General features: G+C 43.4%; 3 protein-coding genes across 3 annotated transcripts; 2 read left to right on the forward strand and 1 right to left on the reverse strand.

Annotated features, from left to right (window-relative positions):
- Positions 1–141: 141 nt before the first annotated feature.
- On the reverse strand, positions 142–5,618 carry LOC6633500 (type-1 angiotensin II receptor-associated protein). Its single transcript, XM_002056788.4, has 4 exons — positions 4,857–5,618; positions 4,232–4,378; positions 631–700; positions 142–531 (listed from the first exon to the last, which is right to left on the reverse strand). Exons 1-4 carry the CDS (start codon positions 4,902–4,904, stop codon positions 317–319), a joined length of 480 nt encoding a protein of 159 aa, XP_002056824.1. The 5' UTR covers positions 4,905–5,618; the 3' UTR covers positions 142–316.
- A 311-nt stretch (positions 5,619–5,929) lies between these two features.
- On the forward strand, positions 5,930–7,157 carry LOC6633501 (uncharacterized). Its single transcript, XM_002056789.4, has 2 exons — positions 5,930–6,266; positions 6,333–7,157. The coding sequence occupies exons 1-2, from the start codon at positions 6,144–6,146 to the stop codon at positions 7,050–7,052; spliced, it is 843 nt and encodes a 280-aa protein (XP_002056825.1). The 5' UTR covers positions 5,930–6,143; the 3' UTR covers positions 7,053–7,157.
- Positions 7,158–9,243: 2,086 nt separating this feature from the next.
- On the forward strand, positions 9,244–12,490 carry MFS10 (major facilitator superfamily transporter 10). The gene is made up of 2 exons (XM_002056790.4): positions 9,244–9,629; positions 9,721–12,490. Exons 1-2 carry the CDS (start codon positions 9,464–9,466, stop codon positions 11,268–11,270), a joined length of 1,716 nt encoding a protein of 571 aa, XP_002056826.1. The 5' UTR covers positions 9,244–9,463; the 3' UTR covers positions 11,271–12,490.
- The last annotated feature ends 1,136 nt before the right edge of the window (positions 12,491–13,626 follow it).

Here is a 13,626-nt window from a genome sequence, read left to right on the forward strand (position 1 = left end):
TTGTCTTTATGGTTTATAGCTGAAATAATGGCTACATAAAAAAAAATCTGTTTTCTAGCTTCATTGACTACACAATTTTTTCGCTTTTCTTTTGATCTTAACGCTAGAATATAACAAAAAAAAAAAAAATTTGCTTTCCACTTATTTTTTTTTTTTTTTTTTTTTGCTGTTGTTGTTTCCTCAACACTTAAACACGTTCAATTTGGATTCCACATGCGGAGTTATTAAGCAGTTTCTATATGGTCTCCCGTTGGACATCCCTTGGTACTGGGTAGGGTGTGAGTGCTGTTGATATCATTATTATTTGCGCACACACTTAGAAAATGCTGGCCACATTGGGACCCGGCTGCGAATTGGTTGGTGTCGGCTGCGTGGGACGATCAATGTCCTGATAGCTGCGCTGCTGATTGGTAGGAAACACGGAGCCGGTCTGCAGGCTGCCGCCACGCGTATTGAACTCCCGATAGAGCAGGGCAACGCTAACCGGACGCAGCACCATATTGATGATACAGAACGCAATGGCCCAGCCATCTGTAAGAGGGAAATTACATTAGATACATTTAACGACTAGCTGTACAGTTCAATATTGAGATGAACTCTGGCCAAGCCATGCTGGGTATGTGTACTCACTCATGTAGTCGAAATTAACGATAGTGCTGACTAGATCAAAGAATATGCTACAGACATTGATCACAAGCGCCTGGAAAATGCAGAAAATATATACATGACAATGTTAGGCTAGCCAATGAATATAATGATCAGCTTGTTGATAAGGTCGGAACTGCCTTGCCATAGGTCACGGGCAAGTCAAATTAAATTGCATTCACCTTGAACGCTTGAACTTTAACTAGCCGAGCACGCACACACGCTGGACACACCTTTTGGCCCGTTCAAGGTGTGTGCTTTTTTATTATGCTCAATTTTGCAGTTTTTCTCAAGAACTTAAGCTAGTCCACTTTGCACTTTCGACCCTTAAAATACTGTGAAAAACGAGTAGCTACGCTCGTTACTCGTCACATTTCTCTCGCTCTTCCTCAAAACAACAATAAGACTACTATTTAATTGATACAAGGATATTGACAAAACATATTTCACTTTGCACTTTCGAATTACATTCGCCGTGCGCAGCAAACAGTTATACTCGTTACTCGTTACCTTTCTCTCGCTCTTTCTAAGGCTGCACAGTAATTGAAACAAAGTTTCGATAAAGGCTATTACAATTCCCATTTTTAACACAATTCCCTGATTTGCAGCTCTTCAACAACGATTAGTCACACTCGTTATTCATTTCACTTGTCTCGCTGCTTATTACAGCAACAATTTGGGAGGCAGTTTATAGTTTTGCCCATGATTCGTTGTAAGCAACGAGTAGCTTCACTCGTTACTCGTTAAATTTTTCTGTTTTGTTAACATTAACATTTGGAAAGGCCATAGCTGCGCAATAATTGAAGCCTAAAGCTCAACAAAGCTTGAATTGTATATTATTTCTATAAATTTTCATAGCCTACCTTTGGGATTAAAAGAAAGAAATATGAATTAATAGAAAGACTCGTTAGGCTTTGTTGAGGCAAAAAACATATTTCGACAATTCCCAGAATAAACATTCATTTCAAATGCATTTGGTTAAAAGCAAAGAAAATTTGAAAATTCGTTGAATTTGTCATCAGTTAAAATTTTGGGGATCAGCCGAAGTTTTGGTATAGCACAACTAAAGGCCATTCGAGTCGTAAATACGTAATGCCCCAGTTGGCCTTTTACTTTTTGTTTTTTTTTTTTTTTTTTTTTTGTGGGAGTGCTTTTGGGTCAACGTTTGGCTACTGCATAGTTGAGCTGATTAAACGGCGTGGCTAATGGTTGTTGGCCCAAGGAGTCACAAAAGGATTTGCTTCCTGGCCCTAGGGGCTGTTCGGGGGGGCGGCGGAGTGTGTGTGTGTGTGTGGGCACCTTTCGTTTTCATGTGACTGACCGTTGGAACTGTATTTTATTTTCAATACCCTGTAACCATAGCTAACTAGGCCACAAGCCGGGTAGTACGGTTTGCTGCCAACGTTTGTAACAGGCAGAAGAAAGAGACAGATTACGACTTACATTTTGTATAACTTCCGATTGATGCGTCATGTAACAACATATAGACCTGATTTTGGGTATATGCATCTATTTGAGACCTAAAAATCGAACTATAAGTACGCAAGTTCTTTTCCTGCTCATGCCACAAGGATGTTTGTGTTTACAGGGTAACTGCCAGTCGGTGCCGCTTGCCTTGTTTTCGTGGGTTTGCTTTCTTGGTAGACGTGCGTGGCATTGCGCATCGCGTGCGTTACGACCTAGGATTACGAGCCTTTGCCGGGCACCTGCTCGAAGGCGGGGGACGGTGGGCGGTTAGGTTCTCGTATTTTGGGTAATGTCAAAGTTCAAATTGATGGCTCAGACCGGACACGCCAACTGCTCGCTAGCCGTTAACTCTTCCAGTCAAGCGATATGCATCTGGCGTTAACTAACTAACTATACATATATATTTTGTAATATATATACGCCCACAAAAAAACCTCAGTGCATATGCCTTATAAGTGGCATTACGTTATGTTTTCGGGCTGACCAAATAATTAGCGTGCCTTCACGTGGTTTTGGCCAACGCGAACTGTTTTGCAATAATCTCACATGGCCAAGCCGAAGAAATGCTTAGCTTAAAATTGTATTATTAATTAAAGTTTTTTTTAAGTTTTATTATTATATTTGTTTGTGGTTTTCTGTGTGGCTTTGCTTTTAAAAATGCCTTATCCTCGCCTAATTCTTGATCTTGAATCTTTAGCTCCATTATTTTCGTAACGTGAATCACAATTCGGAATCGGTTGTCGGAGATAACTCTAGTTCCAGAACAGGGTTGCCACACTTTGGGGTGCCAGAAAACTACAGTGAACGCACGTTTGGGTGCACGCTTTCGTGCTAAAGCACGTTCATTGCATGAAATGAATACATGCCAGAAATATTATAAAGAAAAACTATTCGAATTGACCTTCTTTTTAATGGGGTAATTCATGTGTATTTTTAGAAAGAGTGCATAAAATTTACTACATTTTATTGCTGGAAAATTTATTCAGCTAAATGAATGATTGGCAAATCGCTTGAACTTTTGGAAAATACGATTCGAAATTGCATTAGATCTCTCTCATGATTAATCAATGAAAAGGTAAACAAATATGTATTCAGTTTCTTAAACAATATTCTTGAGGAATTCTTAAGAAATCACACAACATAATGGATGGGATCTAATTTTTCATTGGGCTAAATATTCTGTTTTTTTTGACAATTTTGGTAAATAATAAGAGCTAGAGTCCCCAAATTTGACATATAGCTTCTAAAATAGAATATATAAATATGCATTTGATGTTGGAAGTCGGGAGCTCCCAACTAGAACCTCTTGTTTCAAATATTTTTATTCACAAGGAAAATCGAAAAAGTAAACGAAACTGCATCGACGCGCGGGGGACTTAAACCGATTGTGTATTTGCCTCGTTTTTCAACCGAGCAACGCCGGGTTATATATAATTTCTAGTAAAAAAATATGAAAAAGAATGTGGCTAAAGCGCATAACAATGTCATCTCATCATCATGCTGGCACTGGCTGAGATATAACCAAGTGGGAGCGAGCAGGTTGGGCGGGCAGGCAACAGATGGCGCTGCTGCAACAGTGGGTCACAAAAGTATAGCGGCCGGTGACGACCCCCCGCCGCAGCTAGAGGTCTGAGGCATGAGGGTTATGCACAACGAGTGAGTGAGCGCATTTGTTATTTATAGTTTCGAGCGTGGAAATAAACATACAGAAACCAAGTCGAGTGCATATGTTAATTTAATTCTCTGATTTCGACAGAACCGGTTTTGGCATATAAGTAAAAAGTAAATAATAAAAAAAAAACAAAAGGTCGTATCATCTAGCCGCAAATAAAACGACAAAGCAAATTTAAATTAATTGTTAGCTGATGGTACGTGAATTGCACAATAGCAGCGACGGGACGCGGGGTAGTGCGAACCCTTATCAGTAAGCGGGCATTTTTAATGCAGGCGGCCTACTGATAAGACGCACTGTATGCGTGGCTGATGCGTCAGCGTCAATTGAATTACGAAGATTAAACACAGAGTGTGGCAACACCACACACTGGCGCACAGTGTTAGAGAGCGGGCGAGTGTGGGAGTGTGTGCCAGTGTGGGTTAATTCGATATTTGATGAACTTACCGTTTGGACAGCCTCAATGGATTCCTTGCATTGTATCGTCCAGAACATGGCAATGATAAAGAGGAAGTTGTAGAACTCGTATGCGCCATGCCCCCATTTGCCCATCATTGCACACGTTAAGAAAAAGAAGTGCACAAAGGCAACGACCTGTGTGAGAGATTAAAAGAGGGTTGCGGGTGGGAGTGGCAGTGTATGTGGGCAGGTGGTAAGAGTTCGATTATTGAATATGGAAAGTTTCGTTAAGTTGCATTTGCTGTTTGCCTATTGAGTAAGCGGCTCAAATGAAGCCCCACAGCGACGCCGCCGGCAGCGGGCTGAAGTTGCAAATTGGCTGCCGCAAATGTTGAAAACATATCGAATGGCTTTTGCGGTTGGCCGCCGCCGCCGCCGCCGCCGGCGTCGCTGTAGCTGCCCGCGTCTCAGTTGCCGCCTGCCGCATTAGGCGCTAATGAACGGTGCAGCATGAGGGCAATGCTGCCAGACTGGGCGCGGCTGAGCCGAACCTGAGCTGTGTTATCTAACACTAGACCAGCGGGCAGCCCAATAAGTGAGTCTGAGCGGGAGTTGTTGCTCTTGGCCGGCTTCGTTTGTGCCCACGCCCCCATTAACACCTGCTCGTATTTACCTTGACGCGCACAAATTGCGAGCCCATGAGTTCATTTAAGTCGGTCATTTTGTAGCTCTTCTTGCCAATGCAGCTGCGCAGCCGCCCACACACCTGTTGCCTGTTGACAAAAGAAAAAACAACAACAACAACAGCCAGAAGGAGGAGATGAAGACGAAGACAATCGAGGCGTCGCTGTCGCTGTCGCTGTCTCTGCTGACTTCGCTGCTTGCGTTTTTTGCCAGCTGTTTTCGTGCAAATATTTTGAATTGTTCTACTTTAAGAAAGTTGCTTTCCTTTTTATGTGTTTGTGTGCGTGTTATTGTTGTTGTCAAATTCTATTTTGATTTACGAATTCACTTTCAATTGGTTGAACGTACGCTGCCAAAGGCGAAACACGCACACTAATTTATCTATATATAAATGCACACACACACACACACAGCACACAGCACACGAACACAGAATCCGCAAAATGCAATTGTAGCGCGCACTTGTTGGTCTTCTATTTGACGGTATTTTCACTAGTACTCTGGCAATTATTTATTTATTGCTTTAGAACAAATGTCGCCAGCTGCAGATTTCCAGGGCGTAAACACCAATAATAGCAATAACAATACAACAGAGCAACAACAAGTGCAACACAGTTAATCAAATAACAACGGGAATTTCAAAATGTACGAGACAAAAAAAAAATGAAACGCAGACGGAGCGACGCGAACAGCTCTCGAGCCTTTACAGTTCGAATCTGAATCTGAATGTGAACTGTGCATGGGGCAGCGGCAGGCGAATAGCATATGTAATCGAAAAAAAAAAAAATACAAGTCCAACACAAGCGGACCCCCCAGCGACGTCGGCGTCGACGTCAACGTTGCGGTGGCGTAATCTGTGCCAGGGCTGCACAGCATGTGCCAAAACCAGTGCTGCAATACAGCTAACACATGTATCGATATTTTTGTAGAGTCGCTGTCGCTATCGAACAATTTATATTATTATTATTGTAAATATTGTAGCGCATGTTTATTGAAATACAACAAAATTCTATTCTTGTCAAATGACACTTTACGACATATTGTGACATTATATATTACATGTTAAACGTTTATTTTAAATATTGATCCGAATTAAATTTTAAAATTAAAACGCGGTTGGGCAACACCGTCGCTTGTTCAATTACTGCTCACGCCGCGAGAGAGGGAGAGAGAGAGAGAGAGAGCGAGAGAGATAACGAAAGCAGTGATAACGTGATAATCGCCGTTCTTGCTGGATTTTCCATTGTGAACCATTTTGCAAAATTCATTCTGCGTGATGTCCGACAATCTGAAAGTGGATCAGCCGGGCAACACGGCCCAGTTTACCATAATGCCAACATCAGTGATCACCTACGGCATGGTGCACAAGCTGGAATGCGTCCAGGAGCGCAAAGTAACGGTGAGTGCATGCGCATGGTAAGACGCGTTTAACCTTTGACACTGACAAACGCCGCATCTACAACAGCTGCCCACGCCCGAAGACGACGGTGCCGCCGGCGAGCCAAAGGATCAGCACTCGCCGGTGCTATACAAGTGGAACTCACCCTGCCTGATGATGGTGTTCGACGATGGCGATCTGAACAGCGCCACGCATCATCTGCTGGCCTCGCTGCACAATCCGTTCGCGGAGAACGCGGTGGCCACGCTGCTCATCCAGGAGAGCGTGCGCGATTCGTTTCTGGAGCGCGTCGTCCAGCGCTTGGAGCCGCTCGATCCGCAAATCGCCAATCATCCCAATTATGTGCGCTCGGTGGCCAAACTGCAGAAACTGAAGGCGGAGACAATTGTGGGCAATCCGAAGACTGTGCCAGCGAATGCCACGCCCATGCTGGTCAGCGATATATTCCATAATTTTCTGGGCGACGGACCCACGGGCATCATCACCATGCACACCTTCCGCACACCCAAAGACGCCACCCAAGTGAATCAGAAGGAGACGCTCGCCTATGGCTCGGTCAGCATCTGGAACGAGAAACTGGCCAGCCCCTATGAGGTGTGCGCCCTGCTCAAAAACGAGATCTTCATGATCAACTGCTACAACATCGATCTGGCCCCGATCCAGCCCTCCTTTGCCGCGGGCAAGAGCGATGCCAAGATCGTCAATGGCTACCACTTTGAGACGCTCACCACAAATCACAAGCGCAAGATCATTGTCTTTGCCGTCGGCACCATCTTCGCCAACTGATCGGTTGGACGGGGATCTGCAAGGCTTCACAAGGTGCTCCACTAGCTTTTAACTGACTGTTATCCCGATCGTATATATACATATATATGTCCGATTTGTCTGCCATTTGTTTTTTTTTTTTCTGTCAATTGTAGAAGGTTCTGCAGGCCTGTGGCATGCATCAAGTGTGCACGACTAACAGTTACCCTGTAAACGGTGACGAGCTGCGCTCATTTCACATTTGCCATAGCTGATTCGTAAATAAGTTTGTTCGATTAGAATGAAATCAGAATTTAAGAATAGCATTTAAATTTGTATATGCATCCCACATGAAATCAGCCTGAATACTCGTTAATTTGTCTGTATACCCTTTGTTGCAATGGAATCTGCTGTTCGATTATAATGGAATGTTAAAAACTTAAGAATGGCATTTAAATCGTTACGTGGATACCCTTTCGTTTGTGATGGAATGAGAAGAGACTTTTGCTGTTGTCGTTCGATTGTAATTAAATTTAAGAATAGCCTTTAAATCGTAGCACATTATTATACCCCTTGTGCTCACACACTTGCAGGGTATAACAAATATTTTCCACCCACCCACCCTCTCTCTCTCTCTCTCTCGCGCTCGCGCTCGCTGGCTCTCCGCAACTTTTTGGGGGCGTGCGTATTTGTTTGCTCAACAAGTTCGTTGCCCTCACCCGAAATTATATGAATACCCGTTTTATCAGGGCTTGATTAGCAATATCTTTCTAATGAATTGTATGACTCACTTGATTCGTTTAAGTAATTTCTATAAATTATAAGAATTATTTTTCAGGCTAAAAGTTCATATGGAGCTATCTAAAATCCACAAGAGCTTTGTTTGCTTTGCTCCAACTGTTTTATAACTGTTGTTAGGTTACAGCTTTTTTGCCCCGCTACCCTATAAAAATTTTTTGTTGCAACTTTGGCCGAATTTTGTTCACAATCATGCTAAATATTTCTAAATATCAAAAGTCAGCAAACGGAAATTAAGTGGTCAAATTGTTGCTTTAACTTTTTAATTAAGAGATAGCACTCTTTTTTTTTATCAACATTCATATTGAAGGTTAGACCATACTTATCTGTCGAAACTTTACACTCACCGGCTTACGAATTTCAGAAAATCTGGTAGTTTATTTTATATATTTTATGCGCATATATATATATTTATAAATATGCATCAATCGACACCATTTTGTAGGCTATATTGATAAAATATATTCCACATAAACCAGTTATAAATATAAATATATATATATATATAGTCCTATATAGGGCCTATGTAGAAAAGTATGCATAAAAACTCGTTATAGCGAAAAATCCATTATTTAGCTTTTGGGTACCTATATAATATATCTATAGAGGAAATACTCTATGCACGTGTTGAATACACTCGATTGAAATTCGTATAGCTGAAAAACTTTCGCATAATACTCTTTTTCGCTGATTTGTTTTTATAATACTATTTTAAAAATTATATTTAAAATTTTTAAACACGTATGTTTAATAGATATATGTATGATTTCTAGCTAAACTCGTAAACTAGTTATATATTTCATTTAATTAGGGCATTCAAAGTTCGTTGGGCTTAAAATTGTAATTTTGCCATGGCTGCCCCTTTTATGAATATGCATGCATACATATGCATTTCTATTGCGCACTTACAGGCACAAAGTATGCCCACACACACACACACACACACACACACACACATGCATGCACTTGTATATGGAGCTGGTGGGAATTAAAACTGAATGTAAACAATGGCTAAGTATTAGTTGTTGGTACTTAACAAAAATCCGCCAAAGCGCCTTCACTTCAAATTCAGCGCTCTTGATGACGCAGAGAGAGAGAGAGAGAGAGATCAAAAGTGAGCGAGCGAGAGTGTGAGAGGGAGAGAGAGCGCGCGCGCGTCAAATGGCCATTCACTTGCTGTATTTACTGTTGTTGCTGCTCCACTTTCCCAAGCAAAGCTGCTGAGCACTCGCGCCTGAGAGAGCGTACCAGCAAAAGCACATAGCCAAAGAGAGTGGGAGAGAGGGAGAGCAAGAGGCAGAGTGGCAGCAGCAACAACAACAGTTATATAGCATTTCGGCTGTGTTTAGAGTTAGTTGTTAGTTGTTATTGTTATTGTAGTTACATACATATTGTTGCTGCTGCTCGCTGCTGCTCGCTGCTGTTGCTGCTGCTGCTGCTGCTGGCTTCAGTCGCTGCCAGCTGCAGCTGTTGGTGAGTTGTCTTTGGCCGTTGCTGTCGTTTGTTGTCTTTGTTGTTGTTGCTGGAAAAGTTAAAAGAGAAAATGTGCTGGCAATTGCACAAGAACTAGCAGCAAAAGCGAAACAATTTATAAAAACCAAAAAAGCAGAAGCATATTGAAAGATATTTGCAACAATTGAAATTGGGCTGCCGAGATGCCGCCGCACCGATGGACAGACGAAACGCGCGACGCCTCCTGTTACTATGGCAACAGTGTTGCAAGCGCTGCTGGTGGCGCCTCCAGCGATGCGGACGATGACGACACGGAGGCGGATGACGAGCGGCAGGCGTTCTGCAGCGGCGACAGGCCGCTCATCAGAGGTAGGCTAAATCGCAAATTCGTAATTTCAAAGAAAAACAAAAAAAAAAAAAAACAATTTTTATTCAAACTGAATACACGCCGTATTCCCAGCTGCCGAGGAGCTGGGCCAGGCGGACAGCTGGCTGCAGACGCGTCACATCTTCGGCCTGATGGGCTTTCTCGGCTTTGCCGTCGTCTATGCGATGCGCGTGAATCTCTCCGTGGCCATTGTGGCCATGGTCAACCAGACGGCCATACCGCACAGCAACAGTTCCGTGTTGGCCAACGATACGTGCCCGACGCCCACGTCGAACGGCACCTCCTTGGGCACTTTTTGGCGCCGCCTGCCGCCGTCGGAGGGTGAATTTGTGTGGGATGAGGCCACCCAGGGTCTGGTGCTGGGCAGCTTCTTCTATGGCTATGTGCTCACCCAGGTGCCCGGCGGCCGCATGGCCGAGCTGCTTGGCGGCAAACGCATCTATGGCTATGGTGTCCTGATTACGGCAATTTTCACGCTGCTAACGCCGCTGGCGGCGCACTGGGATCTGCCGCTGCTGGTGCTGGTGCGCATACTGGAGGGCATGGGCGAGGGTGTCACATATCCGGCCATGCATGCAATGCTGGCGCACTGGATACCGCCGCTGGAGCGCAACAAATTCGCGGCGATTGTCTATGCCGGCTCCAATATTGGCACCGTCATTTCCATGCCCCTAACCGGCTGGCTCTGCTCGCAGGACTTTCTCGGCGGCTGGCCGTCGGCATTCTATATCTTTGGGCTGCTGGGACTGGTCTGGTTCGCCTGCTGGATGTATCTGGTGTACGACAAGCCCAGCGATCATCCGCGCATTTCGCGCAAGGAGCGCGCCTACATTGAGCGCTCGCTGCAGATGCAGCAGCCCCAGCTGCTGGTGGAGGAGCAAGAGCAGGAGCAAGATGAGGAGCAGCAGGAGCCGGATCTGGCGCAACTGGATGATATACCCTGGCGTTCGCTGCTCGGCAGCGTGCCCCTGTGGGCCATTCTGCTGACGCAGTGCGGCCAGAGCTGGGCCTTCTACACGCAGCTAACGGAGCTGCCCACCTATATGAGCAACATCCTCCACTTTGACATCCAATCGAATGCGCTGCTCAATGCGGTGCCGTTTCTAACCTCCTGGTTCATGGGCATCGCCTGCTCCGCCCTGGCGGATTGGATGCTCGCCCGCCGCTACATAACGCTGCTCAACTCCTACAAGCTATGGAACACGATTGCCTCTGTGGTGCCCTCGCTGGGCCTGATTGGCATCATCTACGTGGGCTGCGACTGGGTCTGGGTCACATTCATGCTCGCCGGCGTCGGTTCCTTTGGCGGTGCCGTCTATGCCGGCAACCAGATGAATCACATTGCGCTCAGTCCACGCTATGCGGGCACCATGTACGGCATCACCAACTCGGCGGCGAATATATGCGGCTTCCTGGCGCCCTATGTCATTGGGCTGATTATCAATCATCGCGAGACCCTGACCCAGTGGCACATTGTCTTCTGGCTGGCGGCGGGCCTCAATATCGCTGGCAATTTTATCTATCTAATCTTTGCCAGCGCCGATGAGCAACGCTGGTCTCTGCAGCCTCCGGCGGCGGGCAGGGCCTCCGGCTCCGCGGCGGGTCGAACGTTGCGCATCTAGCGGCTGCTCCAGGTACCTAACACAAGCCCAGACTTAAAACGTAATATCCATTTAGAGCATAAGCATGTGTGATAATTCCGAGCGGAATGTTTTCTTTAGTTCCCAAGACGACGACGATGACGCAGTATTCCTTGTGAGTGAATCTAACCCTTGAACAAAACACACGCTATCCCGATTATTGTTCAGTAATCCTCCAGCGGCTTCCAGTGGAACCAATGTTAAGCTTAAGAAACACTTTGCATTAATCTGACCATGACTTCCAGTAACCTTCCTTAGTTGCAACAGCTTATGATTTATGTTCACTTCCAGCAGCACTTTTTGTTCGTTCAACAGCTTCCAGTCACTTTCCAGTAGCTCTTAGTTGCAACAGCTTATGATTTATGTTCACTTCCAGCAGCACTTCCATTCAACAGCGACTTCCAATCACCTTCCAGTAGCTCTTAGTTGCAAAAGCTTCTTTATAATTATTCCAGCAGCACTTCTTGCTCTTCCAGCAGCTTCCAAAACTTCCAGTGACATTCCAGCAGCACTTATTTCATTCCAACAGTTTCCAGTGTTTTTATTTAAGTTCACTTGGTCAGTCTAGAAGAAGGTGCCTCCAATGCTCTTCCAGCAGTATTTATTGTCCTTTCAGCGGCTTCCAGCGACTCTTCAAGTGTTGAGACAAAACATTTGGCGGCTTTCCAGGCGCTTCCAGTGGCTATTAGTATCCGATAGATATATGTTTAGCCTAGACAGACTGCTTCCAGCGGCTTCCAATGATCTTTTGCTGACTTTCCAATGGCTATTAGTGTGGTTTCTTTTACTGTACCAATTGTTAGGCGGAACAGTAACCGTTATCGCTTTTTACAACGGACTGTGTTTTGCTAGATGTTTTTATAACAGTATACTATATATGCAAATACATATATATATTCGTTATACGACTTATATAATCCCTATACGATATACATATATATATATATATATAAATATATATATATATACACAAACTAGGCTCTACGATGGACCTATATAGCTTTAGTGGGGCGCCAGTGCGGTGGCCCAACGAAATTTTACGAAATATATACCATATACAAGTTATAAATTATATATATATATATGCCTTTTATATAAGCTATATATATGTGTGTAAATAGCATCGAATGGCATCTGAATGCCACTTGGATATAAACTATGCAAAAAATAAAATCGCACAAACATATCGTAATTGTTGAAAATGTAACAGGAAATTGTTATTTTGACTTAAAACAGATTCTCTTATATCTAGATAGGGCGTAAGATGTCAATGATTAACATAATGCTAGACTTTTGTGCTAGTTCATTAAACGATCTGGCAACACCTAAGCATTAAGTTGGCTGCGCCTAATCGTGTACTGTTCAGGCGCAGTCAACTTAACAGGCTCGTGGAAACGAATCCTGTTCATTTTATGAGATTTGGTTAAGAAACTCATTAATTTCGTGTCCTGATATCATGCATTACACGACGCACATCTTAAGTTGACTAACAATCAGTCGTAGCTGTTTTAAAGTAAGTTATTTTAGTCAAACGCATTCGTCATGTGGTTAGAAAAATTCATTTTCGGTAACGATTGTTCCTATTGAAGTCATGTAATTAGTTTCGGGCTTGATGATATGCAAAGAGAGTACAAAAGATATCTAAAAATAGTTTAAGTTAAAGTTAAGTTAAGTTTTCCTCTTTTCAAGAAGAACTATATGTTCAACTAAACTGATGTTGATGCGATTTTGGACTAGATACTATAAAAAACAAAATTGTGCTTTATTCTTGATATAGGTGTCCGATCTGCCCGATTCGACATATTTACTGACTGCAACAGAAATGCGGTTCTATGGGAGGTTTTATTAGCAAAGCCTTACAACTAAGTCAATCTATGGGATGGCAGACATAAGTATCAGACTCCAATGTAGACAACAAAGACACAAACTGAAACTTTAGCAGTAAAAGACAAGACTTGGATGACTAAGAAACAGTTCCTAAAGCCCAATAATACAAAAGAAACTTTTCATTGGGGCTAATTGCTCCGCCAACCTTGAAAGCAACTTTAAAACGAGAAAGTAAAACGCAATTCGGCACGCCGAAGTTTTAATACCCTTGTAGAAATATGCCCGTGCGGCTTTGCAGATATGTGAGAAAAGTAAAGCTGAGTTTAATGTTTCCATTAGGAAATTTATTTCGATTTTTCCTAAACAGAGCTATATAATATGGTAATGTAATCTTGTTTAGATTAGACTAATATATAAACAGCTTTGTTTAAATAAGTAGTAAATGCCGAATTTGATTAAGATATCTTGATAAGTTAAAGTATAAGAGCAAGTTTTCCATACAAGAATCTAC

Source organism: Drosophila virilis, chromosome X, assembly GCF_030788295.1.
Source record: "Drosophila virilis strain 15010-1051.87 chromosome X, Dvir_AGI_RSII-ME, whole genome shotgun sequence".
Lineage (NCBI taxonomy): Eukaryota > Metazoa > Arthropoda > Insecta > Diptera > Drosophilidae > Drosophila > Drosophila virilis.

What these genes read in the sequence shown, in the direction of transcription:
- LOC6633500 (XM_002056788.4), bottom strand. Translation starts at nt 4,904, where the DNA reads ATGACCGACTTAAATGAACTCATGGGCTCGCAATTTGTGCGCGTCAAG. An exon ending in CCATTGAGGCTGTCCAAACG is followed by an intron (nt 701 to 4,231) that starts GTAAGTTCATCA and finishes TGCATTTTCCAG; the next exon opens with GCGCTTGTGATCAATGTCTG. An exon ending in CGTTAATTTCGACTACATGA is followed by an intron (nt 532 to 630) that starts GTGAGTACACAT and finishes TCCCTCTTACAG; the next exon opens with ATGGCTGGGCCATTGCGTTC.
- LOC6633501 (XM_002056789.4), top strand. Translation starts at nt 6,144, where the DNA reads ATGTCCGACAATCTGAAAGTGGATCAGCCGGGCAACACGGCCCAGTTT. An exon ending in TCCAGGAGCGCAAAGTAACG is followed by an intron (nt 6,267 to 6,332) that starts GTGAGTGCATGC and finishes CATCTACAACAG; the next exon opens with CTGCCCACGCCCGAAGACGA.
- MFS10 (XM_002056790.4), top strand. Translation starts at nt 9,464, where the DNA reads ATGCCGCCGCACCGATGGACAGACGAAACGCGCGACGCCTCCTGTTAC. An exon ending in CGACAGGCCGCTCATCAGAG is followed by an intron (nt 9,630 to 9,720) that starts GTAGGCTAAATC and finishes CCGTATTCCCAG; the next exon opens with CTGCCGAGGAGCTGGGCCAG.